Source organism: Xenopus laevis, chromosome 9_10S, assembly GCF_017654675.1.
Source record: "Xenopus laevis strain J_2021 chromosome 9_10S, Xenopus_laevis_v10.1, whole genome shotgun sequence".
In the NCBI taxonomy this organism is placed as follows: domain Eukaryota; kingdom Metazoa; phylum Chordata; class Amphibia; order Anura; family Pipidae; genus Xenopus; species Xenopus laevis.
This window is the reverse complement of record NC_054388.1, coordinates 58,960,827-58,984,910: the sequence shown is the minus strand read 5'-3', so window position 1 is coordinate 58,984,910 and position 24,084 is coordinate 58,960,827. Positions and strand designations below refer to the sequence as shown.

The window sequence follows — 24,084 nt, the reverse complement described above, 5'->3', positions numbered from 1 at the left end:
AATATGTCTCGAAATCATGCAAGTAAAAGTTTACAATAGCGCAGAGTACCAAAGGATTAAATGGACGGAGACAACAAAATAAATTCTATCTGAACAAAAAAAAAAAAAAAAACTGGAAATAATTCTAACCCTTCAATATTCCCTGCATAGAGCCCAGTGAGTTTGTGGACAATGAGTTGTTCCCAGAGAATAAGTGCATATAAGAAGTAAAACAAAGGGTTACCCAGTGTTATGTTTGCAATGGTCTAGTAACCAATGACTTTCATATAGCAACATCCCCATCAAAGCTATCAGCTTGTTACTGATTACTGAACTCAAGGTAATATCTGCTCATGTACTTTACATGATAGTGTACTGCCTGTTCTAACTGCCTGTTCTAACTGCCTATTCTTAGCTCCTGTTCTAAACGCCTGTTCTAACTGACCACCAGAACGCCGCACACTCACAATGACTTCCTGATTGATAAACATTTTTTAAAAGAAAAAAGTAATTTCCTGCACTGAAACGGACAGAAATGTAATATAATACTGGGAAACTGAGATTTCACTGTAAAAGAACATAAAAAGAAATGTACATGACTTCGGCATGTACAACGATTCCGCCGTTTGGAGACTTTGGCACCTATTTCTTCCGCCAACCAATGAAATTTAAACAATATCCTAGATTTACAGATTCCTCAGAAACTCCAGCAACCCCCTCTTTCATGCGTAACGGGGACGTTTTCTCATATTCAAAGCTAAAGTCACGTGAGTTTCACTGGCCCGTTGTTTTTCTTCGGTACAGCTGATTTTCTTACTGTGCTGAAATCATTATGGAAAACGCCAAAAAATTTAAATATTTGAAATGTTTATCAATCAGTGAGGCCAGAGGATTCATAGCTTGAACAATAAAGAAGACTGCTGAGCCAAACGTTGCATGAGGTTGCATTGTGGTGGTTGGATAAGGGTCTGTATCTGTTTCTGCCCAGCTCTAAGGGTGATACCAATTTGTTGCCCACAGGAAGTCTTCTCTCCCTTGGTTCTGAAAATACCTTCATACTGGGACCAATGTAAATCACTGTGGGTTTAGTTCCAAAGTTATTCCAGAACCGCTGTCATGCAATTTTACTTTCTAACACTATTATGGGAAATAGAATAACCCTTAAATAAACTCCTCTCTCACATATCATAAAAACAGCTCTACAATATATACATTTCTAGATAAAACAGATGCTTCCCCTTTAAATTTAAAGGGCATATGAACCCAAAAATAACATTTTGCAGATTAAAAAGAAATGCGATTCTTATCAACTTTCCGATATACAGTCATTCAAAACTTGCAATGGTTTTAAAGTTATTATTAAAAGCAATTGCAGTTGAAAGCATCGTCTGTTTCTCCATTACTGTTTCCTGTTTATGTCTCTACAAACAATGACTCAGAAGGCAAGTCTGTGGATTGGCTGGCAGCTGTTACATTGTGTCAGGAGACAGAACCAGGGAACATTGTTGGAGAAACAGACCCGGCTTTCAATTTTATTTAAAATCACAAATATAAACAACACGTGTTTAGAATTGCATTCTCTTTCATTCAGCGACATTTCACTTTTGGGTTTATATCCCGTTTAATAAAAACAATGTTTTTTTTGTTTTTTTTAGGTAGGTAAATTCATATATTCCTTTGCAGAGAAGTCAACAACAATGCCATTTTCCAGTCCATTTGTAAAAGCAGTTCATTTATTTTTCTCACATCTTTCGTTAACCCACGCTAACAGTTGGTTACACCTCTAAATAGGAATTGCATATTTGAGGGTAATACATTTTTTTTTTACTAATTCTCCCTGATTAACGGCAACATCTGAAATCTGTAAGTTTGCCAAATGCAAAGCCAAGTAAGTCACAGATAGCGAATGTTGTGCAGACAAGAGTAGCCCTGCGGTGGTTACTCTCAACGTGTAGTGAGGAATTGTGGGTAATGACATTTCCTGAGGTGACCCTGTAATGGTGACACGTCCTGTCCATAGAGCTTAAGCGACACATATATAAATATTCACTATATGAACTGAGAGTTCCAGTGTTAGCGCTCACAAAATACAGAAATCTTTATAAAAAATAAAATTAAAAAAAAAAAAAGAGAACATGCGTATAATTTCAGTTACTTCTCAGACACAGCAAACCTATATAGTACTTTAGTAAAACAACGGCAATTTAATAATTGGAGGGGTCGGCGGTATAACAAAAAAAAGAAAAGCTGTAACGACATGGGGGGTATAAATCTGAATTGTTTCCTAAAATAAAAGTGGTTTTATTCTTCCAGAGAGCTAAAATTCCTATGCCCCATGTTTGGTTTGAGGAGGCTAGTATATTGTTACCAGCTTGCACACCCTGGCTCTCCGTGTCGTGAAAGCCCGGTGAAGAAGGCTTCGGTATCCTCCAAAAATCGTAAGTATAATAAATTCAACCGGCACTCAGGTCAAAAAGCAAGCAGGGACAAACCCTTGCTGAGTTTATTTACAAGGTGCAACGTTTTGGGGTAAAATGCTTGACAAAGGGATTTACCCCAAAACGTTGCACCTTGCAAATAAATTCAGCAAGTTTGTCCCTCCTTGAGTGCCGGTTGAATTTATTATACTTATGGTTTGAGGAGGCCACACTCTTCTATTGACTCCATGACCCCATTTCCAGAGATTATACCTCCCGACTCCTCCCTGTTATGGAAGGACAGCCCTCCATGGGCGGGGTTATAAACAGACTAGGCTGGGGTGTCAATGAATCCAAGGCATGGCCTAATATGTTCCAATATTTAAATTGGAGGATGCTGGGAAATATACTAATGGTGCCATTGAACATCCAACTTGGATTGGATATCCAATCCTAACTTGAGAAACAAGCTTTGGGCATACAGATCTCTCTGTGGATCCAGGTACGAATTTAGCGGCTCAATCAACCAAAATAAAATCCACCCACCCCCACACATAGTAATGATGAGTAATATTCCTTCAATTCAGGGAAATAAAATGTGTCACCCGTCTGCTGTTAATAACTACACCTGAACATGCATGCATGGGGGGCTTGCAAGCCAACATACTGGGGGTTCATTATTCTTGGGTATAGAGAAACCACCACACACTGGGGCCATTATAGATTAGGACAGAAAAGGTATTTGCCCTGGAACCAAACCATCACAGGGATCACTGTTGACGCACGTTTAAAGAACATATTACATACTGTAACAATTGTTCAATGTTTTAGTAAATACATACAGTTGTCCTATAGTTGCCCATGACTTTATTCCTAGCTCCTCCCAAAAAAAATCTCTGCCTCAGTTAGTATGAAACCTGGAAAGGATTCCTGCAAAAAAACAAAAAACCTGTAAAATATGTGATCACTGGGATCACTTGCATCCTGACCCCCTCCACACACGACTCCAGTAGAAAGAACAGAGGCTTGCATATTATTGGAACAGACACATTTATAAGATGGATGCCCTGTGAACAACCACAGTCTATAGAGTCCAGTGCTCAGTTGGAGGGGACCAGTGCTAATCCAATAAACAAATGACCGGTACAACAAGTTGTTTCTTTGTGATTATCACATCATCTAGGGGCAACCTCCCTGTACTGCCTTGCTGTGCTGATCATTAGGTTTATTGGATTAGACAACTACAAATTGGGTCATAATCGTCACCAAAAGTCTGCGGGAAGGTATCTGGTAATAAATAAGGCTGAATCTGAAACAGCTGTTATGTATTCAGTTCCCCTATACCTGAGGGGGGGGGGGTGTAGAATACATCACCAACACACCGGATTGCAGAGCACACAGCAGCAGCAGGCTTAATGCACTACCAACTCCACCACTGGTTTCGGCATAGCTTACCCTTTAAAAACCAAATAAATGAATTTTGGCAAAACGCCATTAAGAATAAAGCGGGGGTGGATTCTTCTAAACTTCTTAGTGTTTTCTGCAGTATGATTAAATTTTGTCAGAAGGTGGAACTGAGGTATACCTTGTTGAGGGAGGTTAAAGTCTGCTTGGAAGCCTCTTTTATATATCCCACGTTGATTACTTTAGGGTTTATATACACAGAACAGCAGCACACGGAACATTCACAAGCTGTGTCGTGATGACGGTACAATAGTCATTGAGAGAAACACAACGGCAAATGCAATAAAAACAGTTACCCTTTAAATCTCAAATGAAATGCTTTGATTAAAAAAAAAAAAATAAGTAGCAGTAGTTCACGTAATATTAGTCTTTTCTGGCGCGTTTAACAAAAAAAAAACAGATGTCCGTTTATTAGAGAAATGTTCGTGTTTCTTCATTGTTTTCTTTCATTCCTTAATTGATTTATCGTCCAATAAAAACCACGGCAGGTCGAGTCCTTTGGGTGTTTGCGTGGAATGAAACTAGTCTCTGAGTTGTAAGAGGCGGGGGTTGTCCAAACGGGACCATTTACAAAAGAGCAACCCACCTTGATTCACATGGACTTTCGCCGTATATATATATATATATATATATATATTTATTTTTTAGGCAGAAGTTCCCCTTAGCTTAGCAGCTCTGCACCAGAGTCCAGTTGGTTTGGTTATCATAGGCTTGATTCCTTGGGTGGAAAGTCAACGTTTGTCACCATTGTGACTACTGTTACAATGTCCTCAGTTGTGATAATGTTTGTGAGTTTTTGCATTTGAATGATTCGCTCTTCTACGCAGCCGGCTGATAACCTGGCTTCTGCGTCATGATCCCAGCACTCCTCAATCGTTTCGCAGAGCATCGCCATTCCCTGGAGAAAAGAACAATATAAAGGGTTTTATGTCAGTGGTGTTTTTGCTGCATCAAGAAACTAGTAAAGATGACCACGGCGAGGCTGTTATGTATGTCGAGTCAGAGGGCAGTTTAGACAGATAATCCTGATAGAAGATTATCTAACCTGCCAGAAAATTTCCTGTTGGCCAAGAGGAAGCGTACAGCTCTAGTGGCCCAATGAACGAAACTATAAAAAAGTGCCATACTTGTTGTGTATTGTCCCACAGGCCAATATGTTGGGCAATGTATATTCAATAAATATATATATCCATGATATATATCCCAATTGAGTCTTGGGACATATATCTTGGATATATATATATTTATAGCATATTGTGGGTGCCTTTGGAACCAGGGCAAGTCCCTCTGGCTCAGATTTGAGACACAAGAATCAGTCACATAGACTCCCTATTAAGGATAAAAATATGAATGTATATTTAACTCATCTATGGCCATAATATGTCAGGTCACCAATAGTGCTCTTTTTACCCAACTAGCCAAAATCAACTTACAAATGAATGCTTCCTGTATAGCAACCTTCTTACATCCTTGTCAATATCCGCTCCATGTCTCTGTCTTGCCTTGAAACTTACTCATCTCCTCTCTGCTACTTCTCTCTTTTCAGCTGGTCCCAACTCTTGACCACTATAAACCACCCAAACCATTAGACAGTTTATAAAAAAATATTACAGACTTACAGCGTGTTTCTGCCAGCACTCCCTTAAAATGGGTCTTTTCTTTTTGTGCACTACCACTTCTTGCATGTCTTCCAGAGATGGGTGCTGCCCAGCTTCTTCTTCAAAAGGTAACATATACTCATCGACTGGACCTGTGTGGTGGTGGAGTAGGGATACTGTATATTCAGAGGTTACAATGGCAAGGGGCAATAACAGAAGAATTAACATTTACTTAGTATGTGGCCTATGGTTACAATAGAATAAGGTTAGTGTTAAGGTGGATTTCCGATAGATTAGAATCATTTAAGACTGGACACTGTAGATAAGGAAAGTGTGTTTGATTGGGTAGTTGGATAAATGGATATAAACACTTACCATCTGCAGCAGTGCACCTCGATGCCAGTTCCCAAAGTACTAAACCAAATGCATACATGTCTATCCTTAAAAAGGCATCTCTCTGGAAATTTATAGCACCTTCTAACACCTCTGGGGCCATGTACCTGCGGGTTCCAACCTAGAAAGGAAAAAGTTAAGGCCAAAGTTAATTTTAAAGGAGAAGGAAAGGATAAAACTAAGTAAACTTTATCAGAAAGGTCTATATAAATACACCAGTAAACACTCAAAGTAACACTGATCTGAGTCCTCTGTCAAAAGAAACACAAAATGTCTTTCCTTCTATTGTGTACACATGGGCTTCTATATTAGACTTCCTGTTTTCAGCATAAACCTACAGGGCTAGGGCTTGAGCATGCTCAGTTTGCTCCTCTCTCTCTCCCTCCCTCCTCCCCTCACTGCTGCAATCTGAGCCCAGAGCTATGAGTGAGCAGGGAGAGACTCAGGCAGGAAGTGATGTCACACCAAGCTAATATGACAGCTGCTATCCTAAAGAAAAAGAGAGAGCTTCTAGAGCAGGGGTCCCCAACCGTTTTCACCTGTGAGCCACATTCAGATGTAACAGTTGGGGAGAAACACAAGCATGAAAAATGTTACTGGGTAGTGCCCAATAAGAGTTGTAGTTGGCTATTAGTAGCCCCTATGTTGACTTGCAGCTTACAGGTGGGTCTGTTTGGCAATACACATGGTTTTTATGCAACCAAAACTTGCCTTCAAGCCAGGAATTCAAAAATAATCACCTGCATTGAGGCCACTCAGAGCAACATGCAAGAGGTTGGGGAGGAACATGTTGCTCACAAGCTACTGGTTGGGGATCACTGTTCTAAAGCATTCTGCAGAATAAATATAGTGTTATAGCTTACACTATTGTGGCTCATCTATTGGCAATAAACTACTTCGGTAGATTTCCTTCTCCTTTGATACTACATTAGCTGCATATGGAAGAGCAAGAGACTTGCAATAACCTGGCTTCTTTTAGGAGTTTAATACATGTCCCATGATGGGCAAAAATAAATGATCACATGATCACTTCCTCTTAGAGCAGCGGGCACATCAAATCAGTAGGATATTAGAGAGAATCCTATATACTGATATCACTGCCATAGAACTTACCTGGCCATGAGTGTCCCCTGCAGATTTCCCAGCTTCGAACTTTAAGGCGAGGCCAAAATCTGCTATGCAGGCCGTCAGATTGTTTTTAAGTAGCACATTTTTGCTTTTGATATCCCTATAGAATAAAGACACACAAAGACATTCAGTCGCCTGCTGTAGACAGAGACAGTTACTAAGTGTCTATGCTGTATCCTATGACAATGAAGGAATACAGGAACATACCTATGTGCTACCGCAGGTTTGTGTCCATCTCTCAGTCCTGGGATATCTTCGTGGAGGTAAGATAAGCCTCTGGCCATTGTCTCAGCAATATGGCAAAGCTCATTCCAAGACACTATGTTGGCTTTCAGAAAGTCTGTGAGGGAGCCCTGTGGGTATAAGGAGGCTTATTAGATCACAATCATTCACTTCAACGTTGCTGTGCAAGCTCAAGATACACTAGATTCCACCAGTATCACCACTAGGAGTTTGTTTTTCTTCTAAAGAATAATATCTTAATATCAAATCAATGCTTATTCTGGCTTCAGCAAAATAGACAACCCTGTTCTAATAGGCCTGCACTGTAATACAATGCTTTTATAATAAAATTTGTCTTCAGTTTTTATTTTTTCCTGTGCCGCTATCTGGTTGCTAGAGCTTAATTATCTTCACAACCAGCAGCAGTGTGGAAGTCAGAAAAGAAGGGCCTCAGATACCTTCAGCTTATTTTTTGATGCTTGCCAGTGACCCTGACAAGCAAAAAGCCTATTCAGTTGTAGGCCAAACAGGAGATTAATCATATGAAACCATAACTGGTTACAATTGATCCTGCTACATATAGTCTATGTAAAGACAAACTTCCCCTTTAAGGAAGAGGCCATTTAAAAGCATTATGGCTGCATACTGATAATGAAGGAGTTGTGTAATCCTTATTCATTGTTCGGGACACATTAAACTAGGGATGCACTGGATCCACTATTTGGGATTTGGCCGAATCCCTGAATCCTTCGTGAAAGATTCGGCCGAATACAGAATCTTAATTTGCATATGGGGATAAAGTGGGGAAATTTTTTTTACTTCCTTGTTTTGTGAAGAAAAGTCACGATTTCCCTCCCTGCCCCTAATTATCATATGCAAATTAGGATTCCGTTCGGACACGCACAAGGATTCAGCCGATTCCCGAACCGAATCCTGGATTAGGTGCACCCCTACATTAAACGAAACACAAAAAGGGCAAAAGAAACATATTCTAAGGGTAGGCTTGCCTTTTCGTGGAAAGTAGTAATTAACCACAGATCTGTGTCGAGGTTTGTGCCACGTTTTTCTGCGCCAATGAAATGCAGGATATTCTCGTGCTTCATTCCAGGGAGGCTGTAGATTTCATACTCATTTTGCCAAGACAGTTTATCCTTTAAAGCAGAAAACAAATAATATGGTGATAAATGCTTGAGTACATATACACGCACTGCTGTATAGATGGCGTTCTAAACTCAGCCAAACACAAGGGCAGGGCTACTGATAGCAAAATTCCATTATATTAGGCTACTTCCCGACATCTAACAAGCAGCTAGGTGTCTTAAAAATAGTCAGCTTGCACTCATTCAATAAGCAGGGAAATAAGTCACTTAACGGAACAGTCATATCAAAAAAAGTGTTTTAAAGTAATAAAAATATAATGCAGTGTTTCCCTGCACTGGTAAAACTGCTGTGTTTGCTTCAGAAACACTACTATTGTTTATATAAATAAGCTGCTGTGTAGCAATGGGGGCAGCCATTCAAAGGAGAAAAGACTCAGGTTACACAGCAGATAGCAGATAAGCTCTGTAGAACATAATGTGTTATCTGTTATCCAATATTTAACCTGTGCCGTGCAGCTTTTTTTCAATTTCCGTCATTGCTACACAGCAGCTTGTTGTATGTACAATAGTAGTGTTTCTGAAGCAAACAGATCAGTTTTACCAGTGCTGGGCAACACTACATGATATTTTCATTACTTAAAGGGGAACTCCACAAAAACATGACTTAAGCTTTTTGAAAAATAAACAGAATTTCAAGCAACTTTGCAATATACAACATTTAAAAAAATATGCAGACTTTCATGATTTTTAATGGTTTCTGACAGTTCCTTAAGCCTGGCCCCCTGCTCTCCTGCTGATCTGTCTGACTTCTTTGCTGAGCTGTCTGACTAATGTTACTTTGTATAAACTGCCAGCTGTCCTCGCCTGCATCCTCCAAACCCCACAATTCCCTGCACATGTGATTTCAATAAGGAACAGAACATCACAGTGCATTGCGGGTTATGTAGTTCCTGCATGATGTCTGCAAGCTGTGGAGCAGTTATTATTATTTGTAACATAGGTGTTTAGTCCCTCCGTCCCTGCCAGGATTTCAAATGATGCAGAAAGAGAAGAACTGTTAAACAGCTGGATTTCAGCATATAAAATGTTATTTATTCATACTTTTTGAAGAAAAGCCAGAGTTACCATTTAAAACACTTATTTCTTGGTTTTACTGTTCCTTTAACAAGTTCCTCCCTCTCCCCAACTCCTGCCGACGTCACAGGCTTAGAGATAAGGAGTCGTCCATTACATTATGGCCTGGTAAGAGATATTAACTACATTTTGATCTTGTCACAACTGCAAGGGGTGGGATCAAGCTAGAAGTAAGTTGTGCATTGTTTTATGCTGTGTGGTTTAGTGTACAAATTAGAGGGAACTCATAATGATAAACTATCAAGACTCTTTGATCAGGATAAAATATTCAGCTGGTCCAGTAACACGCCCACCATTTACCTGTATAGGGAATATTTTGACCGCTACGGTTTCATTTAATAACTGGGCTTTCCACACACAGCCGAACCTCCCTCTGGCTTTCACCTCCAGTAGCTGCAACGGCTTTAATCCCAGCAGAGGAGACGGAGGAGGGGGGCCTGGGTCCTAAACAGAAACAATTAAAAGAAATGTAATTATACATAGGACACGGCAGCAGCAATGACTGCTCTCTCCCTGCAGTCATAAATACACCCCCTGGTGGCCACATTAAGAGAATAGTTTATGTCAGAAACAGGAATCCCTTATTGTATTGATAATGACTCTTGTTCTTAATCAATCATTGCATGATACATCATCAGAAACCTGACGTGGCCATGGTATGTGTATATATATATATATATATATATATATATATATATATATATATATATATATATATATATATATAGCAGCTGCAAATAATGACAATCGCATAAAGATACCATGTTAAATAAACATACTTGCTACGGAAGCTGCAGGCAGAAGGGTTAATGGTCACAGAGAAATAACTGTATCCACTATAAACTGCTACTAAGCATTGGAATTATTTAATGAATATATAATATTGCTTGTCTTGACTGGGGACGTCTCCATACACTATAACTGCACTGCCATAAAATGGCATTTGAAATGGATAGATTACTTCCTACATGGATGATCAGTATAAAGAAGCGCTTAATAGACCCCCCCCCAAGTGGTGGACCATTAGGAGGGCAGGAGACAAACACTTTATTCTCCAAATTGCTACATGATTTAGCAGAGGCATTTCTCTGTGATAAAAATCGGTAAAAATCGGGTTGATATTGTCATTTTTACAGCAAAAACTTAAGCTCCTAACAACCTGTAGCCCTGAGAGTTAACAGTTTGACGGCAACACGTTACATATTCATAATCACCAGATGCACATTTGTTGAGGTGTAATCCCCAAATATATTTAAATATATAAAGAAATAACCCCAGCAGTTAGTAGGTTTTCCATAGGAGACTGAGCAAATAAAACACACATTACATTATCATTTGTAGTTGTGTGCAGCCACCAACACTGTGAGTAGAAGGGAGCATGCAGGCTCATATGTAAATATTGGTGAAATACACTATAAATAAAACATGCACAGGAATAATACAGAAATGCATGGATGCAATGGGTTGAAGGGGTGGTTCACCTTTAAGTATACTTTTAGTATACTTAGTAATTCTAAGCAATTTTCTATTGGTTTTCATTATTTATTTTTATTTTATTATATATTTTTATTAACGTTAAAGTTTTATAATTATTTGCCTTTTTCTTCTGACACTTTTCAGCTTTCAAATTGGTTGCCGCTGACCACATCTAAAAAGCAAATGCTCTGTGAGGCTACAAATTTATTGTTATTGCTACTTTTTATTTCTCATCTTTCTAGGCCCTCTCCTGTTCATATTCCAGTCTTTTATTTAAAGGAGGGCATGGTTGCTAGGGTCATTTGGATCCTAGCTACCAGACTAGTTTTGAATGCAAATTGAAGAGCGTTGAATAAAAAGCTAAATAACTCAAAAACCTTAAATAATAAAAAATGAAAACCAATTGCAAATTGTCTGAGAATCTCACTCTCTACATCATACTAAAAGTTATCTCAAAGGTGACCAACTCCTTTAAAACAATGTACATAAATAATAAGTAAATCAACCCAAATGATGCAGGGGCAAGCAACAAGCAGTCTCTTACCTCTATCATAATGTGAAAGGCGTGCTTGTGAAGAGAAACACACAGGCACAGAAATTACTGTTTGGACCCATAAAGGAAATACTGTTTGTACCCACAGAGCATAATGGGCATCTGCCTACATTCTATGGTGTTGCCCCCTCCTCATTAACATGTGCCAACAGCTCAATACATAATCCAGTACTTGCTCATTTTCTTAAAGGAAAACTATCCCCCAAAATGAATACTTAAGCAACAGACAGTTTATATCATATTAAGTGGCATATTAAAAATCGTACCAAACTGGAATATATATTTAAGCAAATATTGCCCTTTTACATCTCTTGCCTTGAACCATTTCACGATGGTCTGTGTGCTGCCTCAGAGATCACCTGACCAGAAATACTACAACTCTAACTGTAACAGGAAGAAGTGTGGAAGCAAAAGACACAACTCTGTCTGTTAATTGGCTCATGTGACCTAACAAGTATGATTTGTTGGCATGTTTGTGAGTACAGTGAATCCTACGATCCCAGGGGGCGGCCCTTATTTTTTTAAAATGGCAATTTTCTATTTATGATTACCCAATGGCACATACTACTAGAAAAGTATATTATCATGAAAATGGTTAATTTAAATGGAGCAGGATTTTACATATGAGCTGTTTTATGCAATATCTTTTTATAGAGACCTACATTGTTTGGGGGTATAGTTTTCTTTAATACACTATCATGCCCTTCCAATTTCTGGCAGCAGAGGCCACTGTTGTAACATAAATAGTAATTCCGAGGCTCTGCATCTAGTCTGTAATAAACACTAAGCAGCTGCCATTTATACACACTTCTTCCCATCATTTCCATAGTGACTTTCAGATGTTAGGCATCAGAGAGATGTTATCAGTTAATTCAGGGCCCTGTTCTGTGCTATGTGGATAACAAGAGCTCTCACAAGGAAATGAATGTGTGCTCAGTTGATGGGGGTGACGCCACATAAAAGCCTGCTCTTGATGGGGGGTGGCTACAATATACAGTTGTGTTCAGAATAATAGCAGTCTGTCAACACTAACCTGATCAATCACTGTTTTTGGTAGAAATTATATCTCTACATGGCAAATAATTTACTAGTAGGTGTAGTAGGATAGTAGAAACCCAACAGTCATGACATGCATGCTGCTGATTCTGTGAAATTGAATCATTAATGTCAATTACGGCCCTTATTTAAGGAAGGCAGGCAGCAAATGTTGTGCATGCTGGTTATAATGCATTTCTCTCTGATAATCTGAGTAAAATGGGCGCTTCCAGACATTGTTCAGAAGAACAGTGTACTATTATTACAAAGATTGATCGAAGAGGGGAAAACGATTGGCTGCTCAGCTAAAATTATCTAAAATGTTTTAAAATGGCAACCAAAACCTGAAATACATGGGAAAAATTGGAATAGTTCGAAAAATAGCCAAAATGGCAAAGATTCAGCCAATGATCATCCCCAGGAAGGAAGTTACCTGTGAGTACTGTTACAATTAGAAGACCAGGGGCTGCAGACAGTCAGATGACCCCCAAACTCTGAATACAAGCCACAGTACAGTGTGAAGACCATGATATGGGGATGTTTCTCGTACTATGGTGTTGGGTCTATTTATCACAAACCAGGGATCAGTTTCAACTCATCAAAATACTTGAAGAGGTCAAGTTGCCTTATGCCGAAGAGGAAATGCCCTTGAAATTGGTGTTTCAACAAGACAATGACCCCAAACACACCAGTAAATGAGCAACTTCTTTGGTTCCAGACCAACAAGATTAACATTATAGAGTGGCCAGCCCAATGCCCGGACCTTAATCCTATATAAACTTTTTGGGGTGACACCAGAATGCTGTTTCTGAGTCAAAGCCAAGAAATGTAGAAGAATTGTGGAATGTAACAGGTGCCAGAAGTTGGTGGACTCCATGTAACACAGATGTGCAGCAGTTCTCAGAAACACCAATTATACAACTAAATATTAGTTCAGTGATTCAAAGGAAAGCGAAATCTTGAAACATTTTTCAATTTATGCAGTGAATGTTCGAGTTTGTAAAGAAGAATGCAGACACTGCTATTTTTGTTAACAGTCTAATAATATTCCCTTTTCGTTACTTACTGTAAAGGCATAAAACAAATTTGATACAATTTTCTTTATGTCTTGATTTGGACTAGAATGTGCAGTGTTCCCAATAAGGATGCACCGAATCCACTATTTTGGATTCGGCCGAACCCCCGAATCCTTTGCTAAAGATTCTGCCGAATCCCAAACCAAATCCTAATTTGCATATGCAAATTAGGGCTGGGGAAAATTTTTACCTCCTTGTTTTTTGACAAAAAGTCATATGATTTCCCTCTCTGCCCCTAATTTGCATATGCAAATTAGGATTCGGATTCGGTTCGGCCGGCTGAAGTATTCGGCTGAATATACAAATCCTGCTGAAAAAGGCCGAATCCTCCCCGAATCCCAAACCGAATCCTGGATTCGGTGCATCCATAGTTCCCAATGCATTACATGTATGGAAATAAAAGATATTATAAGGATTTTGAGCTTTATTCACTTTTTTTAAACACTGTTATTATTCTGAAAATTATATTCTTATTATTCTGAATTATTTTATATATCAAAACTGTCTATTTAGCTGCCTGTGGGTTGGATGTAGCCCATAACCCAGGGGTTTCATAGTAGGAACAGCTCACTCAGGGAATGGATCAGGGAATGTAAAAAAAACACAAGTTCTTCCATGTTGTGCCTTTCAACATAAGCCTGCCACTGGTAGATGTGATGCATTTAAGCTGCGGCTATGGCTGCCAAAGAAGTAGCAAAATGGTGGGTAAAATTGTGTTGCCCTGCACTTGTAAGACTGATATGTTTGCTTCAGAAACAATACTATCGTTTATATAAATAAACTGCTGTTTAGCAATGGGGACAGCCATTGAAATGAGAAAAGGCTCAGGTCACACAGCAGATAGCAGACAAGCTCTGTAGAACATAATGGTGTTATCTGTTATCCACTATTTAACCTGTGCCATATAGCCTTTTTTTCAGTTTCCACCATTGCTACACAAGCAGCTTGTTTATATGAACTATAGTAGATTTTCTAAAGCAAACACACCAGTTTTACCAGTGCACGACAACACTACATTATATTATCATTACTTTAAAACACTTTCATTTTTTGGAGGCACCAGTTGTTGTAAACTCATGATAGTTAAATTATTCTTTACTAAATGGCCACTGTATCTCCTTATTTGAGTGCTGAATGATGCTCAGTACAGGGGATTAAACATACTGACATAGATCTATGGTATGGTAGAAAGGGTATGGGAAATCATAAGGAAGCTTGTGCACAGTCAGCCTGAGAGACAATGGCAGTTTGGACAAAGATGAAACTGCAAGAAGAGCCAGTAACATCTTATAGAACATCTATAGAAGCATGGGGTACATTTAATAGACAAAGGGACTACAGACTGATAGCAATAAAACATATACATACCTGTGTTGGAACCAGCTCTGGGGGGTAGCCGAGCTTGTGATGTCGGTACATCCAAAACAAGAAGAGAACAATTACTGCAACCACTATGATAGGCACCAGTGAGTACAGCAGAGTGTTGAATAAAGGCGGCTTAGGTACGGGATTTGAGGTGGCTGCAAGATATTAGGAAAAAAAAACCATAACACATCCAAACTTGCACTGTAGCCAAATGCTGGTACTTTAATCCTTCTTTGCACCAATATGGTTGTTAGTGGGTTAGTAACATGAATAGCCTTTATGGCTCAGCCAGGAACAGAATCAGTAACTAGAGGGCTATGGGCTGGGCTCTATGGGAAATCCTAAATATAAATGATTCCCAAATCTAAAAGTACCCTGTATAAGGTCAAAATGGATATCTCTGATTCTCAGATGTGATTCCCCAGCACCCACATGCTCAGGTGAAGAAAGAGAGTTAGTGTCTAGTGAGTTGCCCCATAAAAGTGGACTTTTGGAGCAGGTGTAGTGTGACTAGCATACCCTTAAAATCCCATTCTGGACAAGTCAGTCTCAACCAATGTTCAATGACTGCAGTCCCACTGCGGGGCAGTTCTAGACACATGTTCAATATACAAGCAAGTGAGAGCAGCTCTTTCAAGTGAAAATTTTTAGTTCTACTGAGCAGACTTTCCCTTTAATACAGGTACAGGTAGCTGAGTTGGCAGCAAATAATGGCAGTTAAAGGCATGGCACCAGAGTAAAGGTGGCCATAGACGCAACAATTACGATCTTTCTAGGAAAAGATGTTTCCAAGAAAGATCATTTGTTTCAATACACACGTGTAGAGCTGAATCGTCAGATATGCAGGTAGAAACAATAGAATTCTACCTGTATCTGACAATTCAGCACTAACAATGGCCGATGTTTGGGTGCCTTCAAACCAATATTCAAGTCTTCTGCCGAAAACAGTCGGTTCTTTTCCCACCATACACGCACCGAATATCTTACGAAAATTTGTTTAGTAGTCGTAAGATATTATCTGTGCGTCTATGGCCACCTTAAGCGGGCTCAACATAAAGTAACAGCAGAGTCACGGGTGCATTGTTGAGATAAGTAAGTGCAGTTTGTTTACTGGTTCTGGACCAGGAAATTGACAGACTGTCAAACAGCAGATAATTGCTGGCACCGACAGTGCATTTTGCTTCCTTTCCACATGCTGGAAATGTTTTGGAACGGGGACAATGTACGAAGGCCAAAGCAGTATGTGCGTGCATACTGTATGCCTGGCAAGTTGGCCCACAACTTACTTAGTCTTAATTAACAGCGCAGTCTGCTGCACCCGGTCACATGTCTCATTTTCAGACATTCGTCTCGTTTAAGTTTTCATATTTAAAGGCAGGAGAATAAATGGCCCAAAGTGACAAGCCTTGGAACCCCTCCTTGTCATTAAAACAGAGAAATGTTTATTCCAGACCAATCAGCACAGCTATCATTCCCTGAATTAGAAATGCCTTCAGCTGTGGGGGCGGGATGCTAGGAGTCTGAGTTCAAATTCATCTAGAGGGTTGGAACTTGCCTGATCTACAATTTACCTTTCAGCAGCCTGTGAGACAGAAGCTACACTTCTCTTGGTTGGGCAAATGATTATTCCGGGTGATTGGAATGGAAACATGGCAGGACTAGCCAGTCTGGAAATTCACTGAAACTCCAGGAAACATTTCTCTGAACTCTAATTATACTGGTGTGGCAGTTACAAGACTGAACAGGCCAAGATCCACATTTAAGCAGGGCTGAACATTATATAGTGAATAAAGTACCCCCTCTTGTAAAATATAAGGATATTATAAGTTACCGAGGAGTTTCATGACCATATAAAAACACAAGGCCGAAGGAACTCCGAGGTAACTTCTAATATCCTCATATTTTACAACTGGGGGTACTTTATTTATTATAATACACAAATTTGAATGAGTCATGTGACTGAAATGACATCACTACTCACCGTTTATAACTGATGACATCAGAACTCACCGTTTATAAGGATATCATTTACAGGATATTCATGGCTTTTGTGTATTATACAGATATAATCATCACAGAGCTTTATATTTCTGGTTTGTGAAAGTTGCTATCCTATTAAAGCCTGTCTCAGTCTGGCTGTATATATTCTCTGCATGCCTGCTTCTGACACTTGAAACAATTTAGCAGAACTGGTTGATTAACAGACCTAGAGGAGAACAGGCTTTAGCTATATTTATCTAATATAAGTAATTCTAGAGCAACTGGACTTGCTGAGTAATAATTGAAGACATTTTACTACTCATCCGAGTTCAATTGAACCGAAGAAGCTGCTCGGATGAGTAGTGAAACGTCTTCAAAGGGTAACTGTGCTAAAAACTTTCCATTTAATGCTTTTAAAGTTATTAGGACCTACTGTGTAATTGCTATTAGAAGCAGTGTGTGTTTAGCCCTAACCTGGATTCTGATCTAGAGCAACTGGAAATGCTGAGTAATCACTGAAGACATTTCACTATTTATATTCAACTGACCATCGCTTAATTGAACTGAAGAATCTTCTCTGATGACAAGTGAAATGTCTAATGATTATTCAGCAAGTTCAGTTGCTCTCGAATGATAGAATTATGCTCTTGAAAGATACTAGATATACCATGACCTGGATAAATGAAAATCTTCATAGCTCCATTATTTAAATGGTCCAAACCACAGTTCAGAAAGGGCTAAACAAACACTGCTTCAAATAGCAATTATACAGTAACTCCTAATAACCTTAAAATAATTAAAATGTGTAATTAATGGAAAGTTTTCAGCACAGTTCCCCTTTAAGAGAAGTAATTACTTTAGTTTATTCTACACTCATGGTGATTTTTTCATTCAGTAGCAGATTTTTCTCTAGCAGAACATTGTGCCAACAGCTCTGCCTTGTTTCTTCAGCTGAGATAAATGCAGATGGCATAACCAATGTCATTTGTTTAGCTAATTAGAGAGAAGATTCTTAGCCCAAACTAAGATTGTTGACTATAATAACAAGGTTAATTCTTTCAGAAAGTCAGAAGGGCGGAGAACCTGAAATAATCAAGTTTATCTTCACTATCCCTCTCTCAGCATCTGTTTCTCTTAATTCTGTCTTCGTGCATCAGTTGGGTGTCAGATATTCATTGACAGTTAGATCCAATATATCTTATAGGGGGAGATCTCCTTTTGCCTAGAAGATGTATTAGAGCTGACTCTATTTAAATCACCAGAAATCATATCTCTCTACATTCAGAATTTGTGCTAAAGGCTGTTATTCTGTTAGATCAGTTATTTGAGTGAGCTCTTATTCATCAAATTATATTTAGTCTCTTATTTCAGTACAATTAAGCTTATATTACATTTTCATCTTTGCAATAGTTCCCCTTTAATGATTGTACAAACCAATCACATGGTGCCAGGCAGTGCAGGTGCCCAGTGTAAAACACGGTTCATGGTGCCTAAAGGCAATAAGCCCAGTTCCACTAATCCGGTACCTGGATCTAAATGGGGAAGCCACAAATGTATTTATATTTTTTGTTTCAGGTGCAGTGACATGTTAAGTACTTACGCTGTGTGACCTCCATCTCTGGCGAATGGTAGAACCTTTCATTGCAAGCGTTTCCTTCACAGCAACAGAAAAACACATCGGGACTCTCCTTTTTCTCTATGCACTCATTCCTAAAATTGGTAAAAAGAGTCTTTTTTTAACATTAACTGTATCCATCAAGGCCTCTTACCCCTGGGCTCCTTAAATCCATAATAATAACACGTTATTCCTATAAAACCAAATGTGTAATTATTAGCTAGTTCCATGGGAGGGAGCTATCTAGCAAGTATAGGTACAAGAGCTCTTTATTATATCTGTACCTTCCCCTTTAGAACAGAGAAATGAAAAATGTCAATACATCTGCTGCTGCTTTGTGGATAGCTGCATTTTATGGATTACAAAAGAAATGTTTACTTGTTGTAGCAGTTGACGTCGTCCAACCAGCAGCCTTGCTTAACGATTTCTATGGAGCCCGAGGCGTTCTTCCACGTTGCAAAGCAGTGTTTCCTTTTATCATTATCTCCATAGCAGGGCTCTGTGCCATTGGAATTTGTCTTGTCCTTCTCCCAGTTGGCATTGTAGTAGATGCATTCTTTGGTTTCCAACCTTCCGAGGATCGCTCCTGATAAGAGATGAAATACACATTGTCAGTGCAATGTTACGCTTCCCATAAAAAACATATTTATTATAGTAATAGAACAGAATCTATGATCTGTTATTCATGTCTGAACTCTAACTAATTAAAGAACTCCTGCATAGAAAGGGTTACTGCTACAAACATAAACACCACACAGGTGCAAGATGGTTGAGTAAAACTACAATTCCCAGCATGACTGCGCTAGCTGAGGGTTGCTGAATGAAGCCGCTACTCCTTGCAAGCAGAATGTCATTAAATGTACTCTTTATCCCAACAGCCGCATGCACACATGAGTACAGTACAGAAGGGGTCACTGTATAAGCATATTGTAAGAATTACTTTATACACACATATTGCCAGAGGGCAGCAGAGGTTAGAGAATATGTGCATTTCATATGCTTACTGCTTATAAAGATTTATATAGCACAGAACAATTCACTGACTTGTAGACCACAGAAACCATTGCCTGTCTTTAGAGAATCCAAGGCACAAAAGGGGTTACTGTCTATACAAGCTTAAAGAGCACAGAATAAAGAGTTTAAAGCACATAAAGGGTTACGGTCTATAAATAATGTAGCGTATACAAGGGTTTGTCGTCTGCAAAAAAAGGGGTTACTTCCTATAGGTTTGTGAACACATAAGGAGTTACTACTTATGAAGTATTATCAGAACATAAGGAGTTACTACCTATAAAGAATTCAGAGCACATAAGGGGTTACTGTCTATAAAGGATTATGAGCACATACAGGGTTGCTACGGTACCTAAAAAGAATTATGAGCATATAAGGGGTAAATGCCTTTACAGCTACAAGATGGCACAGAAGGGGTTAGTGTCTATAAAGAACTGAATACACAAGGGGTTACTGCCATTACAAGTTTTCAGACAGCACACAATGAATTACTGCCTAGAAAGAATTAACAGCACATAAGGGTTTACTGCCAATTCAAATACAGAATACAATGCCTGTCAGTATATATTTATAAGCAAATAAAGGCTAGCTATAATATACATATTTTAGTGCCTATATAACTTTATATGGACAAAATACACAAATAGGGTTACTACTAAACCGATTTCTAGAGAACAACATTATTGCCTGTACCGATTTCTGGAGAAAGGAAGTTGTCCCATTAACGTTTCCAGAACCAAAAATCCTTTTGGGCAAAGCCATTACTAGAGCAGACACACTTTCCTAGAGCACAGCAACACTGGGTAGAGAAAGGGTTACTAGAGAAGCCCACATATCTAGAGAGAGTGACAGCACACAGACATGTCCCTAGTAGTGGATCACACAAGGGGTTACTGAATATACATTTTTCAGGCTTGGCAGGGGCTGCTGAATACACACATTTGTGAGGCACTGAAGTGGCTGAACATTCGCACGCACACGCAGGTTACACACTCCCACTTGTAGTCAGGCTGAAATGTAAGAGCCCCAGTTACCAGGCTCCTGGAGAGTACTGGGAGACCCCATATCAGTCATAACTGGGGTACAAAGAAATTCTGTGCATCACTTGTGCTCATGTTACAGATCTAATACTCTCTACACTTCTTTGGGAAGGCTGGGAATTATAGTTCAGTAACATATAAAGGGTCTCTGTCTGAACAAAACTAGCCATGATGGGGAGGCAACCAGTCTTTCCAATCATAATTACCCAGGCAAAATCCTACCTGTTATTAACACTCACATCGTGCACAACCATATAGCAAAACTATTTTATGCCGCAACACTGTGGGAAAGCAAGTCACAGAGCTTGCCTGCTCCTCAAACAAGCAGATCTTCCCCCAGACCGGACACCCATGTGGTGAAGTAAATAGGGGTGAATCATAAGTGGAAAGCCAACAGTAATTGCCAGGAACCACACTAATGTTCTTGTGCTCCTACTAGTGGTTTAAATGTAAGATACAGTGGATCCTCATTTTAACTTTCCCGATTTTAAGTTTTCCCTCATTTTAAATTTTTTTCTGGTCCCATGAAAAAATGGGGGTTCTACTGTGTATATATGTGTGTGTGTATATATATATATATATATATATATATATATATATATATATATATATATATATATATATATATATATATATATATATATATATATATATATATATATATATATATATGTATATGTGTATATATATATATATATATATATATATATATATATATATAATTTTTTTTTTTTATAAAATAACATAATGAAATAAAAAAAATTGCTCAGCAGCAGCTTCCAAAACTACAGCAAATGTTACAATTGATACAATAAGTGTCACCATTTTTCTGCTGAGAAATGTAACAACTAATGTAGTCAGGGCATCTGGCTGGGGGGGGGGGGCTGTAGCTACAGAGAGGCAAGTTGCCGGATGTGGGTGGGTATGCAATATATTTTTTAGGCTTTATTTGCCAATGAAAGCAGATGCCACTATGTGCGCTGCTTGGCTCTGTATGAGCCATTAATGGTGCCCGGCACTATTCATTCATTTCACAGTTACTCACAGGGCTCTGTGCAATGCAATAACAGCAGACAGGGAAGGGAGCTGCAGTGGTCATTTTGGGACCCAGGCTGCAGCCGGTTGGGGGGCCCCAAGAGTCCGTTCCATTCTAATGCAATCAGCCCTGATATTTTTATTTTAGCTTTTCTTGAAGCTACAGTTGCAATCCAGTTAATTAGTGAGTGGGAATAAGAAATTAATGAGGCGAGTGGGAGAGAGAAATTGATGAAATGTAGGCAACAAGACAATGCCACATACAGAAGTTATAGTTATGAAATGTGATTTAGGCCTGTGTTTAAATCCATGTTTATGAAAGTTCCTAGCCCGAGCCTTGCCTGCCACACTCACTATTCACTCACTGTCTCCCATTTTCATTAAATCTTATGCACGTCACTGCAGATTCTTCAACAAGAACACACTTGACCCCTCATGGCTTAGAAATAACTGTCCAGACTCACTTTTACCTCTGAGGTCTAGAATACTGTTTACCTCATAACAAATGACATCAAGTTCCCTTTGGTGCTTGAACCTTTGGTACTTGGTTCTTCAGACAGAACTTAACTAAAATACATAACTTAAACCAGTTCAAGCAGCATCTATTCTTGATATTTCCTGATGATCATAGGCAATATTGTCTCTCAGATAGCTTGATATATTAGCACTGCTGCTTCTAGCCCGGGACTATCCACAATGAGTTTGTATGTTTTCCCTGTGCCTGGGTGGGTTCCCACCACAATCTCTCCCACAATCCAAAAACAAAAGGGCCCGATATGCCCGCCTTGAGGTGGGGGATTATCAGACTGATCCAGTGAGGAGAATATGAGCGGTCAGGCAGGTTTAAAAATCCTGTCGGATAAAGGACCACATCAAAGAGCCGATGTGGTCCTCTATACAACAGGATTTTTTAAACCTGCCTGATCGACATTCAGCCAGATATTGATCGCGAAAGCCCATCGGAGGGCCACATATATTGCCCAATAAGCTTTTATCGGCCTGTGTATAGAGAGCGTAAAGGTGGCCATAGATAGTAACAATTACGAGCTTTCCTGCAACCAGTTGTTTGTTTCAATACAAAAGTGTTCAAGCTGAATCGTCAGATATAATAGAAGTCTACCTGTATCTGACGATTCAGCAATAACAGTGGCCGATGTTCTGGTGCCTTCAAAGGCGCCTGATAAAAAAACACACAGAATATTATAAATCATCTGTCACACACTACCCCTTTAACTTCTGCATGTATTGCTCAAGTTGGATTCACTTTTGTGGTGGGGAGAGAGGGAGAGAGAGAGAGAGAGAGAGAGAGAGAGAGAGAGAGAGAGAGAGAGAGAGAGAGAGAGAGAGAGAGAGAGAGAGAGAGAGAGAGAGAGAGAGAGAGAGGGAGAGAGAGAGAGAGGGGGAGAGAGAGAGGGGGGGAGAGAGAGAGGGGGGAGAGAGAGAGAGGGAGAGAGAGGGAGAGAGAGAGAGAGAGAGGGAGAGGAGAGATGCTTGGCAAAATGTGCATAACATTCCATCAGTCCTGACTTGCACTCTACCGTGCCTGATGAAAGGAATGGATTGCAAAATGCCACCCAGTTTGTCAAGATAACCAGACAGTACCCACCCCAAGGACTAGGGGGAAGATTCATATTCCTTTCATTACAATCTAATGCCACAATTTGGCTGCACTGTACTAAATAAGGTGCTCGTAGGTAAGGGAGGGTGCAGTAGATGAGGTAAGACTATGGCACCCTGCTCCACAGACAAATGATCATGGATAAACATATGCAAAGTATTGTAAACACTCAATGCTGGAAGGGAAATTTTAGGAGATAGGGTTTACAGATTCCTCCGGTATTTTAAGGCCATGATGTAATGTTCACAGATATATGAGAAAGTTTCAGACATACGATAGAAGATATATGACACTGGCTGTTCTGTGGGTAGGTGAAATAATCAGTGCAAATTCCCCACATTGATTGCTCTCAGCCCTGTCAGGGAATACAAGTGGGTAGCCAGCAGCTATGTTTCATATGGCAGTACATCTGGCTCCAACGAGATTAGTGTGGTATGGACAGAATGGGATCATTCTTTGTCAATGTTATATGCTTTTATATTGGAACAGTCACGATAAATACAAATGTCAACATTCTATCTGTTATGGGACAAGTTAATAATAATACATAAAACACAAAACCTTGGACTGTCGGTGTCTACAACATATGGAAGGCAAATACTTAGGGAACTACTCCTTTAAGGGTTAAATTAAAGTGATACTGACACTAAAAAACGACTTTTTAAAATATGAATGTACATTAAAAATTACCTTGTTGCTTGGTTTTTACGGAGAGGTTTGTTTTTGTAAGGAGTTGTTAGCTGAAATTTCTAAACCTGACTGTTTTGCCAACCTGACTGTCTCATCTCAGCCTGTCAGTTAGAGTTTCTAATGCTAACAGACTCCTGCTGCACAAATATGGCAGC

General features: G+C 39.3%; 1 protein-coding gene across 3 annotated transcripts in view; it reads right to left on the bottom strand.

The window, feature by feature from the left end:
• Positions 1-1,690: 1,690 nt before the first annotated feature.
• The window catches only part of acvr2a.S (activin A receptor type 2A S homeolog), a 48,845-nt gene continuing 26,451 nt past the window's right edge, over positions 1,691-24,084 (bottom strand). For 2 of the 3 annotated variants that reach the window (XM_041577829.1, XM_041577828.1), the window contains 11 exons: positions 18,914-19,121; positions 18,521-18,630; positions 14,944-15,095; positions 11,456-11,479; positions 9,736-9,879; positions 8,209-8,352; positions 7,187-7,332; positions 6,965-7,079; positions 5,834-5,972; positions 5,480-5,610; positions 1,691-4,758 (listed from right to left, as the gene is read on the bottom strand). In XM_041577829.1, coding sequence (XP_041433763.1) covers positions 4,564-4,758; positions 5,480-5,610; positions 5,834-5,972; positions 6,965-7,079; positions 7,187-7,332; positions 8,209-8,352; positions 9,736-9,879; positions 11,456-11,479; positions 14,944-15,095; positions 18,521-18,630; positions 18,914-19,121 — 1,508 coding nt within the window. In that variant the 3' untranslated portion in view covers positions 1,691-4,563. 3 annotated transcript variants of the gene reach the window in all.